Source organism: Nymphaea colorata, chromosome 7 (assembly GCF_008831285.2).
Source record: "Nymphaea colorata isolate Beijing-Zhang1983 chromosome 7, ASM883128v2, whole genome shotgun sequence".
Classification (NCBI taxonomy): Eukaryota; Viridiplantae; Streptophyta; class Magnoliopsida; order Nymphaeales; family Nymphaeaceae; genus Nymphaea; species Nymphaea colorata.
The window spans coordinates 9406522-9423533 of NC_045144.1; the positions used below are offsets into that span (position 1 = coordinate 9406522).

Here is a 17012-nt window from a genome sequence, read left to right on the forward strand (position 1 = left end):
ATCACTCTTTGTTTATCTATCATTCCGGAGAAGCTACCACTTGGTTGCTTATATATGTTGTTGATATTGTTATCACTGGGAACTCTGCATCACATATATCTTATGTTAAAGATATGTTGAAGCAAGAATTCAAGATGAAGGATCTCGGCGAATTACGGTATTTTTTGGGTGTTGAGCTTGATAGGACGAATGATAGATTGAGTCTTACGGAGCACAAGACATGACTAATTGCAAACTCATAACTACTCCTAGTGTTCTGAACACAAAGTTGACTTCATCTGATGGAACTGTAGCATACTTCGATCCTACATTCTATCGCAGCATTGTTGCTATGTTACAATACCTCACTTTTACTCTCTCAGACATAGTATATGCTGTAAATCAGATTTCTCAGTTCATGCATGCACCCACAGAAGGACATATGGATGCCGCTAAGTGGATATTGCAATATCTCAAAGCTACTCTTGGAGATGGACTAGTCTACACAAAATGTCCCAATGTTTCTCTTGGACATAGCATATATACATATATTGATGCAGACTGGGCAAGAGATCCCGATGATCGACGATCAGTTTCAGGTTTCTGTCTTTTTCTTGATTCTAATCTCATTTGTTGGAGCAGTAAAAAGCAGCGTGCCGTTGCACGATCCAGCACTGAGGCAGAGTACAGAGCAATGGCTGCAGGGACAGCTGAAGCATCATGGTTACAACATTTGCTTGGAGAGCTTAATCTTCCTATTGCCCAGTCATCATTACTATGTGACAATCAAAGTGCGATAAAAATTGCCTTAAACCCCATTTTGCATAATCATACCAAACACATAGAAATTGATCAACACTTCATCTGTCAGAAGCTTGAAGAAGCTAAGATCTTGCCTACTTATATATCCACCAGTGAACAGATAGTTGATATCTTTACTAAAGGACTCACAGGGCAGCACTTTTGGGAATTGAAGAACAAGTTATGCATGATCAAATCTCATGCACAACTTGAGGGGGGCTGTTAAGATTTGTGCGTATGGAGGCTCGGGTCTATTTAGACCCGATCCACTTTTGTACATTTTGTTATAACCTGATTAGGTTAATTCTTTAATATAGATTAAGCATCGCACGGCTGTGCGTGTCGGCGACTCTCTTCCTCCATTTGTCTTCTCTCCTGTTCTTTCTTCTCATTCTACCTATTTTCAGAGGGAGAGACGTGAATAAGCGAAGATTCTCACAAGGATGAATATGATCGTGTTCTTGCTCAAAGGTCTGCCTCTACATCTACCTCTACATCTACCAATGCTACTGTTATAGATTCAGCATTGTCTGTTGGTGCTCCTACTGATGATCCAAGTATGACATGGATGATAGATTCTGGCGCTTCTAGATATTGTTGTAATCAACCACAAAATTTTTCATCATTTGTCAGATTTTCTACACCACAGCATGTTAGGCTGGCTGATGGCAAGCTGTCTCCTGTTTTGGGCAGCGGTGATATCTACATTCCACATTTAGGCACTATTACACATGTGTTATATGTTCTTCAGTTTCCTGTTAATTTGTTATCTATTAAGCAGCTAGCTATCGACTTACAATGTAAAGTCATTTTTAAACCTGACTCTTGTTCTTTTCAGGACTTACCAACTGGGAAGATGATTGGTGGTGGCCATGAAGATGAGGGACTTTATTTTCTGTCGATTCCAGTTGATGTTGCTGCATCTTCAGTCCCTTCAAAGCCTTCTCCCTTCCAATGGCATCTCAGACTGGGTCATCCGTCAGTACCAAAACTTCGTCGCATGTTTCCAGATATTCCTGCATCAGAGTCCTTATGTAATGCTTGTCAGTTGGGCAAGCATACACGGAGCAGCTTTCCTTCGAGTCAGAGTCCGTTTGATCTCATTCATGTGGACGTATGGGGCCCTAGTCGAGTTCCTTTTCGGTCATGTTTCCGATACTATCTTGTTTTAGTTGATGATTTTACTAGAGTCAGTTGGGTTTTCTTGTTAAGGGAAAGATCTGAAGTCATATGTATTCTTCAAAAGTTTGTCAATGAAATATGTTGATAGATCGTATGTTTCGGGTCCGGATCCATACCCGACCCGTCTTGTAGCCCATGTTGGGCACTACTTAAGTCATGTAACCCTAATCCTTATGTGTTAATGATAATCTAAGGAGAGAGAGAGTCTGGCGGCAAGTGGGCACCGACTCCTCCTCAACTACTCCTACCCCATTTGACACTGGGCACAAAGTTGAGTCTTAGAGATGGAGAGCCTCTCTGTGAAGAAGACAAGGGAAGATATCAACGTCTGGTTGGGAAGTTGATTTATCTTACCCTCACGACCTGATATCACCTTTGCGGTGAATGTTTTGAGCCAATTCATGCATGCACCAACCGATGCACATCTGAAGGCTGTGGACAGAGTACTATGCTACCTGAAGAAAAATCCTGGCAAGGAACTCCTCTATGTGAAACAAGAGATTGTGGAAATCGAGGGCTATTCTGATGCGGATTGGGCAGGTTGTGGTGATACCAAACGATCTATTACAGGGTACTGTGTCTACTTGGGAGGAAACCTTGTTGTATGGAGAAGCAAGAGACAGGATGTTTGCTCTAGATCTAGTGCAGAAGCAGAATATAGGGCAGTTGCTATGGGAGTGTCAGAATTACTATGGTTGAAGATATTGCTGACTGACATTGGAATATAGATTGAAGGACCTATGAAGATGTATTGTGATAACAAGTCTGCAATCAACTTAGCCAACAATCCTGTTCTTCACGGCAGAACAAAGCATGTTGAAATTGATCATCACTTCATTCGGGAAAGAATTGATGCGAAAGAGTTGATCTTACCTTACATGAAGTCTGAAGACCAAACTGCTGATGTTCTGATGAAAGCTCTTCCTTCAGCTTCATTTGAGAGGAATGTGTCCAAGTTGGGCATGTTTGATATGTATGCCCAACTAGAGGGGGAGTGTTGATAGATCGTATGTTTCGGGTCCAGATCCATACCCGACCCGTCTTGTAGCCCGTGTTGGGCACTACTTAAGTCATGTAACTCTAATCCTTGTGTGTTAATGATAATCTAAGGAGAGAGAGAGTCTGGCGGCAAGTGGGCACCGACTCCTCCTCATTCGTGGTTTTTTCTCCCTCGTGTTGAGGGTTTTCCACGTTACATCGTGATCGTTGTTCCTCTTCCTATCCTTGATCGTATTTCTACAAAATAAAAACTCAGTTTGGTCTCATTGTTAAAAATATTCACACTGATAATGCTTTTGAATTCAAGTATTCTATTCTGCTTCAGTTTTATGTCAATCATAGAATTCACCCTCAATATACTTGTCCGCATACGTCCCAACAAAATGGTGTAGCCGAACGCAAACATCGGCAACTCCTAAATGTGACTCGCACCCTTATGCTACATTCTCACATACCTGCTTATTTTTGAGGTGATGCTATTCTGACTGCATGTTACCTCATTAATAGATTACCCTCTTCCTCCATCCAAGAACGTATTCCCATTCAAATTCTATATCGAGGGCGTCCATTATTTCACTTACCTCCCAAAGTATTTGGATGCACTTGCTTTACACATATTTTAGGCCTAAACAAAAATAAACTTGCTGCCCAAGCCATCAAATGTGTCTTTATTGGCTACTCAGCCAATCAAAAAGGATATAAATGCTTTGATCCCCTGACTAAAAAAGACATTATCAGTGCGGATATTACCTTCTTTGAGTCTCGTCCTTATTTTGCCTCGTTAAGTCCATCTTTGTCTGAGATGCATGTACCTGTACCTCTTCCTATTCCACCAGTGTCACTTGAGTCATTTCCACCATCTCAACCTAGGTCACATGAACGTTTCCTTGATCCTCCGTTGGTTTACACTCGTCGTCTAGGTCCCTCTCTCAACTGTCCACTAACATCATCTCAAGAGGTAAGCTCCACTGATAAGACTGACTTAGGTTTAAATGATGACCATTCTGCTGCAGATCTCCCTATTGTCATTCGCAAAGGCAAGTGACAGTGTACACTACATCCTATTTCTAATTTTGTCTCTACTGATTGTTTGAGTACAAGTTTGGTGCAGTTTGATCAAGCTCTATCTAATCATGTTATCTCGTCTTCTCACCATCAAGCCCTGTTAGATCCACGTTGGCGACAAGCCATGCAGGAGGAAATGGATGCTCTTCTTTCTCAGGAGACTTGGGATTTGGTAGATCCCCCGACGCACTGTGATGTAGTTGGATCAAGATGGGTATTCACCATCAAGTATCATTCTAATGGTTCAGTTGAAAGGTTCAAGGCATGTCTTGTCGCAAAAGGGTATACTCAGACTTACGGTGTTGATTTCTTTGAGATTTTTTCGCCTGTGGCTCGGTTGGGTACCATTCGATTGATTATATCTCTTGCTGTCCAGCGAGAGTGGCCTCTCTTCCAGCTGGATGTGAAAAATGCCTTTCTGTATGGAGACCTTTCTGAAACCGTCTATATGCAACAACCACCTGGTTTTGAGCGGTAGAGGGAGTGTTCCAAGGTATGCAAATTAAAGAGGGCTATTTATGGACTTAAGCAGAGTCCTCGTGCATGGTTCCAGAAGCTTACTGAGTTGTTATCTAAGTGTGGATTTCGCAGATCCCACCTTGATCACTCATTGTTTATCATGCGAGGCTCATCAGGGATGGTGATATTGATTGTCTACGTGGATGATATTGTTCTTACTGGGGAAAATGATCAAGAGATAGCTCAAACAAAGGAGTTTTTACAGCAACACTTTGTTACTAAAGATCTTGGACAACTCCATTATTTTCTTGGTATTGAGGTGGCTCGTAGTAATAAAGGAGTTGTAGTGTCTCAAAGGAAATATGTTCTTGATCTTCTGCAGGAAACAAGACTATTGGGGGCTAAACCTGCCACACTTCCCATGAATCCCCGCATTCATATACATGATGATGACTCAGAGCCATTTGACTATAGATCCTACAGATCTCTGATAGAGAAACTGTTATATTTGACTGTCACTCGTCCCGACATTACCTTTGCTGTGAATAAGTTAAGCCAGTTCATGGAAAAACCCCGGAAGGTTCACTGGGATGCTGCTCTAATGATTGTTAGATACTTGAAATCAGCCCCGGGAAAGAGGTTATGGTTCAAAAAGGGAGAATGTATTGACATCAAAGCATATAGTGATGCTGATTATGCAGGGTCTGTAGATGACAGAAAGTCTACTACAAGTTTTTGTGTTTTTGTGGGGGGTAATATTATTTCCTGGAGGAACAAGAAGCAGAATGTGGTGGCTCGTTCTAGTGCTGAGTCGGAATATAGGGCTATGGCTCAAACTGCAGCTGAAATGTCGTGGGTTTAATCACTACTTTTAGAGTTGGGTGTTTCAATGAATCTCCCAATGAAGATGTATTGTGACAACAAGGCAGCTACGTATATTGCTAACAATTCTGTCTTCCATGAGAGGACTAAACACATTGAAGTGGATTGCCACTATATTCGAAACTTAGTTCAAGAAGGAATTGTTAGCACTATTCATGTCTCCTCAGAAGATCAGGCAGCTGATATCCTCACCAAGGCTCTTCCTATAGGCGATTTCCTGAGATGTTGTAACAAGCTGAGCATGATTGATATATATGCTCCAGCTTGAGGGGGAGTGTTAAAAGAGTTTTATTGAAATATTAGAAAGTTAGAGAGGTGCTCTTTAAACATTTTCATATTGTTATTGGACCTTTTTTGTAAAATGTTTACAGCCAGCCCTAATCTCTTTTAAAAGAGATTAGGGTTAAGTAAGTGAAGAATTCTTTTGGCTCTATCTCTCTCATCATATCAAAGGAGATAGCAAAATGGTGGACAGTCAAATTAATCGCTATCTGCATTATCATGCATAAAGCACACAATTTTGCAGGAATTGGTGATTTAGTGCTCATCTGCTGGCTAGGATGAGCAGGGCGACATTGATATCAGTTTCCAAAAGCAGACCAACAAAAAGGATATGGAGGTGGCAGAGTTGTTTATATTTTCAATTTTCAAAAGGGAAAGTTGAAACAGTTGGTGCTTAAGAGAGGTGAATGAATAAAGAAATCAAGAAAAAGTACGAATTAAAATCATATCCTATAGACCAGATATAACATACCCATGCAGCAAAAAATTATACAAATTATCTTACAATACAAATCAAGAAGCTAGCCTGTGGAGGTATCTCAATCTGAAGCTGTTCATTTTCTTCTTGGCATGAAGACCAGGTCATATATTGGCAATAATGATATGATATTTCACCCATTTCTAAATAATACAACAATTTCTCCATAAAAAAGAAAAGACAGACCAGGGGTATGTACAATCAGATAAGTATTAGAAAATCTTTTAAAGAGTTTCAGATTACTGCAATTAGCAAAACTGCTGTAGCAGCTGCTCTTCGTTCATGAAAAGAGCAGCTTAGCTCATGAACTCCCAGCTCTTCAGGTAGGGACTACTTGTAAATATTAGTAAACTAGACATCATGAGTATGCAGCCATGAGCTCTACCCCATACCATGAGGCTTAGATGAGGTTGAATGTCGACTAGCTAAACAATAAAATAAAAAATAATTAAAAAAAGAAAAGAAAAGTAGAAAATAGATATATACTTAGACTGAAGGAAAAAACATCTTCCTAGATATGCTTGAAAGAAGGAAAGAACCATGACACCAAGTCCCTTGGCAGCAACTAACTATTAGTCTATCCAAAAAAATAGTTGCATTATAAAATTAAAGTTGTGGATTTTTGTAAAGAATCTTACGATAAATGAATTCAACATTGAACAATGGTTATATGACCCAAGAGAAACTATACACATAAACTCACAAACAAACACAGACACACATAAAAGATAATAAAGACCACAAGAAAGACATAATGAAGTTGAGATCATTTACCATGTCGGACAAAGGTTTGATTATTAAGATGGCATACCATAGCATGTCTGAAGTTGTATAAGGCAAAGTAACAAATGTCAACTACAAGTTAAGAATATTATAAAAAGAAACATGATACCTCAGTCCCCATTCTTGACAGCCAAAATATTACAACATTTCAGTTCATATTGCTTAAATATTATGAGTGTTCTTCTTTATCATTATTTTTTCTTTTACATATTTTGCTCTTGAGTTCTACTCTGTAATAATTTAATTTAGCCAAAATTTTCCCAACAAAAACATACTGGTGGTACATCTCAAAAATAATTATAATTTGGCTGCCAACATTTTGTAGAAACTTCAGCCAAAATATCACAATATTTCTGTTCATGTTGCTCAAATATTTTGGTGTTCTCTCTCTCTCTCTTCTTTCTTACATATTTTTCTTCTAACTCTTTAATCAGGTAAGGTATGCCAAAAATTTCCCAATGAAAACACGGTACATCTCAAAATGTCATTATAATTTGGCTGCCAGCATTTTCTTGAAACTGCTGTCTGGTATTAGGCGGACAGGTCATACCTGACAAAATCTAGAAATGGAGTACCGAGATACGTTCAATTGCATATAGAAAGAAAAGATCCAGCAGATTGCTAGGACATCCTACGATGCACTCCTACTATATCGAGCTTTTTGGCACAATCTTTCCAAACTAAACATTCAATACCAAATTGTATGGATGCAATTTCTCAGTATTTATTATTTATTTCTTTTCCCCATTGTATCAGAAGGTATTTTTCGTAAAATGCTGATTGCTAAGGGAACACAGTCACAAGAGATTTTGAAGCATTATATATATGAATTTCTAGATTCATCCACTGCATGTAGTTAGGAAGCACAAAGTAGTATTAGCATTCAGATGCAGATTAGGATTACAATTCTCATCGTCTTTTACCTATGCTCATTTCCAACAACTATAGCAGTTGGAATGGTCCAGTCTATATCATGAATGGAAACCTGTATGATTGGCAATAAGACTATTATCAGAAATACAAATAAAAATTAGTGAATGACAAAACATGAATACAAGTCAGGCTGCAGACATGCTGTATCTGGAGATCTGCAAATACATGGACTAACCATTCAAATGTGATCAGTGTTAAGAATTATGGTCCAGTATCCCTATAGCAAACATTGTAACAGAATTCAGCTGATTTTGACATTCAAACATCACATATGCCGAGAAACTGCACATAAATCAGAGGTATGACAGCCATTTCAACTGGAGTTCCTTTTTCAGCATCTAGGTGCAATTCTCAGCTGGTCAATCTGCTCCACTGATTTATAGATTTTGGTTCTCTTTCACTAATCATTTAGCTCCTGAACATGCTGAAGTGTGCACACACACACACATATCATTTTAAAAAATATTGGTTTTGAGTTTATCAACAAGGATCTTCCAGCTATTAATCAGGAAGTTTGTTTTTCCCAAGATTCAAAAAAGAAAAGAAAAAAATACAAAGTTCTGAATTTTCTACTGATTTTCTTACAAAAGCATTGATGGAAAAGATAACTAAAGTGTTAAAAGAAACATCTAAAGTTTAAAAATAAAAACAAAAATTCCCTAAAAGACGTGATCTTTTCATTTTTTTTGTGTTGTTAAAATGTCATGATTTTTTCACATTTGTACTTTTTCTATTTCCCCTTTTTATTTTCTTTAGATGGAAATATTTGTGACAATCATGTGTGCTTGCTTGGTGTACATAAATGAAAAAAACCAGTCTCATTTTGGGATTATTTTTCAGGTCTTTACCCCTTCTTAGGATTCCATCAATCCCAAGGTAGGAGAATCGTAGCTTAGTGGCAAATAGAAAGAAGGGGAGGGGAGAGAGAAAAAGTATGTGAGAGAGTGGGAGAGGAAAAAGGAGGCTAAAAAATCAAACCTATCTGTTATATGCACACACACACACATATAAAAGGATGATGACCAAATCAAATCATGTCGAGGTTCTTAGCATGGCCATTTTGTTCATTTCATTCTTTTATGAAAACTTGATCCTTTAAGGCTTGAATAAGTAGAGAATAGGGAGGCACTCATGTCTGAAATTCCTCACATATAACAATGCTAAATTAAAATAGATGAATGGGATAGTAGATTCATACTAAAGAAATGATGTAGATGATATCGAGGTAATCAAGTCTTAAAACAAATGTGAAATCTGAAAATTAGCAGTAAAATGATCCACGCCTTCCTATCTTCAGGAGGGGTTAATAAATCTAATATGTATACACCAACAGACAAAAATCATTTGATTTAGTTGTTTTGTTTGGAAGCCCCACCTCTGCCAAAAGGAAGTAGGTTCCTCTGAACAACCGCCATACAAATGACTGGCATACAACACACATATAGGTGAATAATAGAACTCACAATGACCAATATTGTTCTCGGCAATCTCCTGGGAAGACTTCCTAGGACAACCATTTAAAACCCAACGATGCGAGACTCGACTCGTCTATTGTTGACTCATGACTCAATAGGCCAACTCGGTGACTCGGGTTGGGTTTTATTAACTATTGTTTTGAATGCAAAAGAATATACTATTTATCATTTAAACATAAAAAACATTGTAAAACAACAAATACATAAATGAGAAATAAATCAACCTAACAACAAGTAATAAATAAGTTATATTTAATCATGTGATAACACGAATCAGACAACCAAGTTGTTGCTCATACTTTATAATTGCATAACTTCAACACAACTGAGTAGCAAGAATCAATGAAACATTAAAAACACTATACTCAACATTTACAACTACCCAATAGTTAACAAACATAACATTTATGTTTATACTTTATACTATACACTGTAAAACTAAAAGTCCAAAGGGTCAATGCTCTAACTTTTCATTTGCAATATGGAAATTTAATAAATGGACAATAATTCTATATCCTTATATTCCAATAATTTAGAAGATTCAAAGTCAAAAATTAAGTAATTAAATAGTTAGCAAGCAAATCACTTCGTTGCATTGAGTCAAACAAGTTTTGGCAGAGCCTACCGAGTTCTACTGAGTTAAACCAAGATTTGGCCTAGTCAAGCTGAGTCATGGCCAAGTCCAACAGATTCATAGCAGAGTCACATGGAGCTTCAATAAAAAGTGAGTTCCCTAGTGGGTTGATCTGGTAGGGGGCCAAGTCGAGCCGAGTCAACCAAGTTAATGAGTTAACTCGGCAAGTTTTAAAAGCTGTTATAAGAAGCTTTCTAAAATTTTGGTTTTTTGGGAAACAAAAAAAAGGTAAAAGTATAAGGATGACAGAAAAATGAAGAGAACATGAGTTTCTACTTTTTCTTTTACAATGAAAGGAAGGAAAACACAAGAATGCAGATCTAAGCAGCATACCTTTCTAAAGAAAAGAAGAAAATTTTGTTATATTATGTGATAATATCATGAAATGTATTTTCCAATGATATTTTGAAGACGTTGCAACATTTTTCTGATATATCATCTAGACTAAAAGTCACAATATTTTCAAAAATATTAGAGATATTTGTAATATTTGTGACAGATCGAAATAAGAATTTCAGTGACACTTAGGAAGTAATCATCCCAAAAAATTGAGGCCTTTGATGGCCCACAAAAGAAGGCCCATCAAAGGCTGTTATCTACTTTCAGAGAACGTCTCTGTATCAATCCAAAACCACCTATTTAGTTTGTGGGGAAACTACTAGAGTGCCAGTTGGGATCAACAAATTACCAGAATATAATGTCTACTGAAGATTTTTTTATGACTCACAAACCAATAGCTGAAATCTACAGGCTCAAAAGAACACATTCTTGTAAAAAAGAATACAACTGAAGGGTAGATCTTCAATTATGCTGAACATGTCTCTACTTCAAACTGGTCAAGATCTGTGTCACATGGGTGCAGCTACAAATATAGATATGGAAAATGGGTGCAAGCAAGTATAAAAACTTGGGTAAAGGGACACTGCTATGCTATGTAACAAGGACACATCAGAAAACCTGATGCACCCACGTTGACACACCCAAACACAGGTGTGGGTTTAGACTCAACCTCACCACATTCAATGTCGTGTCAAGTGAGTCAATGCACACGTGGCTATTTTCTTCCGTGTATAGTCTTAGCTGGATCTACTTTGTTCCCTGTTTTTAAGTAAATAATAAAATTTTAATTCAATGGCGACTCTCTCCTCCTGCTGCTGTATCGTCACATCTTTGAGAAACCCCATCGGGTTCTTCCAATCAATCGGCATCCAAACAGCAACATCACCAGTAACCCTCTTCCCTTGGCCACTGCTGCCTTTTGAGAGAAAGTTAAGGTACATTCTTCCTCCCCCTTTCTCGCCTCTTTTCCTCTCTCACAGATGTCACCCAACACTCTCTTTCTTGTACACTGGCAACCAATCTTGTTGCTTCTCTCTCTCTCTCTCTCTCTCTCTCTCTCTCTCTCTCTCTCTGACGATAGACAGAGTCACCACCAGAGACTCCTTTGACTGCTCCTGCTCTCTCAATTATGGGCACAGGTCCATTGTCAATTTATTCAGTCTTTTTCAGAAAATGAATGAAATTGGTTAGTCCCTTCTATGATTGTGAATTTTTTAACCAATTTGTCCCTGAAATCATTTTTATCTTTATAGTTAGACTTCAAATTTTTATTTTCCTTACTTTTGGCATATTCATTATACCTTGCTATAAAAGGTAAATTAATTTTGTGACTGTCGGTGGCACATGCACATGCCTAAAAGGGTGCCACACCTGTTTCCACATAGATAGACACAAGTGTAGGTATGGGACATGGCTTGGATGCAGTACACTCGATTTTTTTTTTTTTTTGCTATATTTTAATATTTTTTGTTTAATAATCTATATTCTATGAATATAAATAATGAACATATATGTTTGTTTGCTTAAAAGATTATATATATATATATATATATATAATTTTCAGGTTTCTACCAGCGAGGTTTTCTCAGATATTATTTTGACAAAGTTGGTTTTTGGGAAAATCTCAGCATTAAAAAAATGAAAAAAGTAAAAAATTAGGTAAACATAAGATAAATGAAAAAACTATGGATGCAGTACACTCGAGTATTTTTTTTTTTGCTATATTTTAATAATTTTTGTTTAATAATCTATATTCTATGAATATAAATAATGAACATATATGTTTGTTTGCTTAAAAGATTATATATATATATATATATATATATATATATATATAATTTTCAGGTTTCTACCAGCGAGGTTTTCTCAGATATTATTTTGACAAAGTTGGTTTTTGGGAAAATCTCAGCATTAAAAAAATGAAAAAAGTAAAAAATTAGGTAAACATAAGATAAATGAAAAAACTAATCAGAAGACAAAAAATATCCAACTAAAATGGTAAACTTCTAAAAATGATTTTTCCTGACGATGAAAATAATGAAAAATTTTCAGTTCAAGTTTAAACTTAAAATTTGACAATGTCAACCATTGTCACAAAAAATGTGTACGGATATTACACGGCGAGGAATTTCTCGAGTATAATATGGCAAAGTTATATGTCTCGGGAATATCTCGAGAAAATCTTGGTAATTTTTTAAAAAATTTAAAACAATTAATAAATCCTAAAAATTATAAAAAAATAAAAAATGAGAAAAAAAAGCGTACAATATGCATATAATACGTGGATTTTATTTTCTTCCATTTAAAAAAAAAACATTTTTTTCACGTCTTATACATCCTACTGTGTTTTGGAGTATTATACATGTTTTTTTCGAATAAGACGCATTTTTCGTGACATTGATGTCAACTAAAAGTAACATTTAACAATCACAAGATGATGAAGGATATCCAATATAGCAAACTGACAAAGTCACAAAAATGTTGCACGGTGGTCTCCCTCCCTCTCACATCACTAAGCAACACCCAACCTTCCATGGTGAAAATGAGGGCTTAGAATTAATAATCCTATCTTAAGTTTCTCTTTTACCACTAAAATGGAAATCCTAGTTCAGAAATGCCCTTATTCAGCCACTTTTTAACATACAATGTCACTTTTTTAAAAAGTAAAATGCATGTGTTTTAAAGGTTTCAAAATGGCTAGACATCCCCATTTCAGCGTGTTACTGAAATATACAAAAGAATCACAATAAAATATTTTTTATGATATTTTCAAATATTGCATCCTTTTCTCTTTTTTTTCATTTTTTCTTATCAATATCGTGACATTTTCGAAAACATTGTGATATTTGTGGTGATGATATGTGTGTGTGCATGTGTGGACATACACATACATGCGAATAGTCAAGACATGAACAAAAACACACTTTACAACAGTCACAACTATAGAGTTTTAAGCAGTGTGTATCGCACAATACGGGACCGTATCGTACGATACGTATCGTCTCGTTTACAAAATAAAATACGATACACCCTTTGTATCGTAAATAAGGGTGTATTGTGTTTGTATCGTACGATACGCCCCGTATTGTACGATAAGGGCAGATTTCAAAAAGGGGGGCTCGAATCCCCCTTTTTCGAGTTTTCTTTATGAAAACCCGCCCCTTCTTCATTTCTAACCTAGAGATTGTGCCGTTGTGGAGGGAAATCATCGATTTCCACCGTTAAAGCATCAATTTTTACCATGAAATCATCGATTAAACCATGGATTTGTGCGTGGGTGGCTGATTCCAGTTGGGAGGAAAGTGGTTTTTTAAAATCATGAAGATGAAGATGAAGAAGAAGATGGAGATGAGGATGAGAATGAATATGATGAAGAATTGAAGACTATGAATGAGACTCGAGCATTATGTAATTGTTGACTTGTTGTGCTTTCTAGAGTGATATTGTTATGAATTTCGATGTTTACGAATGATGAACCATAACTTTATAGCAATAATAAGTCTATCATTTTGTAAAACATGTTTTTTATGAAGAACATATTATTCTTGATTTTTATTGATTTTTTATGAACTTTTCGAATTTTTTTCCTATTTTTTCTGATTTATTAAAAAAAACGATACGGTTACGATATGTTACGATATTTTACGATACTACGTATCTTAAAACCATATCGATACGGCTTACGATACGCCTTTTACAACATTGGTTTTAAGAGCATAAAAAGACAACATTCTTAGCAAATTAAAAGAATACTAAAAAGTTTTGAGAAAGAAAATTCAAGACCAGTCCAGTGCATTGGCTCTAACTTGTAACAGCACATTTTTTATCATGTCCAGACCACGTCCCATAACACGATGTGGCAGCATGCTTTGTGATTTAGGCCAATAAAATGATCATGAGATCCCACCTAAATCACGTAGCAATTGGGTTGTCTTTACTTATTTACTTATTTATTTATTTATTTATTTATTTTGTGTGTGTGTGTGTAAGGACTCATATTAGGTCCCACCACTAAGCTAGTGAGCATGGTGGATGATTCCAAACTAGAGATCATAAATGTGTTTATGTTTTGTTGAATAGAAAAACACATTCAATGTAGTTACTTTTTATACAAATAACTATTTTTCTAGAAGTTGAAATATTCACAGCTTAGCTTGCACAAAACCTTAATAGTAACAAACTCAACTTTTTTCGATAAACTAATTTGATTTAAAGTATGTTCCATAATAAAAAAAGATTCAAAAGCATATCACAGGCTTGGATTTCACGAAAAACATCATTTGGCATGGTCCCCACCAGGACCTAATATGAAGCCTAAATGAAAGGCCTCAGGATATATATATATATATATATATATATATATACGAATATCGGTCTATGGCAAATACCGTATGTGAGTTAAAATGGCTGAAATCACTAATTGCTGATCTTCGTGTTGATGTTCATGAGCCAGCTATCTTATTTTGCGACAATCAGGCTGCCTTACATATTTCAAGCAATCCGGTGTTTCATGAGCGCACAAAACACATTGAAATAGACTGTCTAGTTGTGCGCGACTGCGTTACTTCTGGTTTCATCAAAACAGCCTACATATCAACCAAAAACCAAATTGCAGACATATTCACCAAGTCCCTAAATCGAGATGAGTTCAATTTTCTCAAGGCCAAACTGGTTGCACATATATATATGTGTGTGTGTGTGTGTGTGTGTACCATGTATATATTTCAATCTTTTTAGAAAACAACAATGAACAAATGATCCACATGTTTAGAAACATAGAAATCAACATAAAAGTAATGTTTTTTGGACATGAAGATGAGTACTAGAAGAAAAATGAAAAAAAAAAATCATAATGTTGATTTTAAAATTTCATCAACACATTTATAAAAAGATACAGGTGATGATCAATGGTTTTCTTTCTCAATATTTTTTCAGTCTAACTTATCCAAAATATTGGCTCCTCATAGTCATCTTCGTGATGAATATATTTTGAAACATTGTATTCTCAATATTTATATATGTCTCTTCATCACGATGCTCCAAATGCAATATTATGGACCATTGAGTCTATAGATTTATGAGAAGCATGTCTAGGAACCAAAATTTAATGATCTAGAGCAAATTTTTCTCTAGATAAATGAGAATATAAATAGAGTGTGATTGATGAATTCAATCACAATAGGTTGTCAATGCTGCATGTTCCCTTTCTCTCCCTATATCCCTATATACGTGTGTGTGTGAAGGTGCATGTTTGTGTATCTGCATGTAATGACAACAGTACATGGAATATTTAATTGGATTGCACTTTTGACAGCACTTCTCACAGTTATCATATCATAGTCAAACTTTCAGACCTAAAGATACTATGTTCGATCCACATATATTGAACAAGAGATTAACAATCATAGTCATACAAGAAAATTTGAGAAAATGCATGTTCTAGAGCATTAGTACCACATCAGTTCCAACACAAGCTGTGGCAATTCGATATCCACGTGACTTTAACACTTTGAAGCAGTCTTGAGTTGAGTTCCAAAGCTCAAGGTCCAACCATTTCTCTGATCCCATACTAACATTTCGATTCTCTCTATACCTAAAATTAATTAACACAGACATGATGGAAAAACAGATAGCAAAAGAAGCAAAGCATATTTAAAGGATGCTAACTTGAAAAATCAAATCAATAAGGACCACAAAACAAAAATATTGACATGAAATTTATATGCATGCCAAAATGCAACAAAGAAGTGTGCTCATATTAGGAAGTACACATTATCCAAAAGAAATCAACACAAATTCAAGCTAATAACAATAATGGAGGACATCCTACAAGAAATGCATAGTGATCTACCAAAATTATGGCAATGATGAATTGCCAAACCCTTAGGAAAGAGCAGGGAAAATAGAGGAGTCTGCAACAGGTACGCTTAAATGGCAATTTGCATTGCATCATCGTCATCAGCATGGGCAGGTTCAGTTTCAGAGCTAAGTAGATGTGATAGAGGTGGCATAAAGGTTATGTATATCAGAGAGAAAAGGATCATCCAATACCCTAACTCTTACATTGCTATACATGAGAAATGCCTTTAAGAAATAAAATACACTAAGGAAACATTTGGTTGACTACTTTATATATTTATCTTAGCTTTCAGAAGATTTAGATTGAATAGATTCTTCTTCCCATATACCATCTTAATTTTTCATCTTCCAAAACTCATATTCCTTTGATTATTTTGTTGTCTGTCGACTAGCACATTATTTAACTCAAAAGATTTAGATTTTTTGTTCCACATTATATCACTTTAATTTTTGTTCTCCCTTACTCATATGCCCTCATGTTTCTTTTTTACTAACCAAAATCTTCTTAACAAACAAATAAATGGCGGATCTGCCCAGCAATATATGCCTGAACTGAAAACTATCCACAGTTTTTTTAGTTTGTTGACAATCTATTGAGAGAGGCATTGCCTAGGTACAGGTGCGTGCATGTGTATGTGTGCAGTATGAATACATGCAAGCACGTAAGCATCTCTGTTGTTGTAACAAGGTCAAACCATGTGCACATCTATGTTCTTCAAGTGAAGTAACACCATGTGATGGTCCTCTTCTCTTTCTGAAAATATTTAGAGGTTAAATGTTCTAATTATATTATATGCACAAGTATTCCCTTATGTCATTTTCAGTCTCCCATTGAGAAACGAAAATCATCATGCAACGTGAA

At 36.0% G+C, this 17012-nt stretch overlaps 1 protein-coding gene across 1 annotated transcript in view; it reads right to left on the reverse strand.

The window, feature by feature from the left end:
* Positions 1-17012, reverse strand: part of LOC116257481 (uncharacterized) — a 31350-nt gene that overhangs the window by 12555 nt on the left and 1783 nt on the right. The window contains exons 3-4 of the mRNA XM_031634267.2: positions 15746-15884; positions 7834-7895 (exon numbers count right to left, since the gene is read on the reverse strand). Of these exons, the coding sequence (XP_031490127.1) occupies positions 7834-7895; positions 15746-15884 (201 nt within the window). The remainder of the gene's footprint in view (positions 1-7833; positions 7896-15745; positions 15885-17012) is intronic.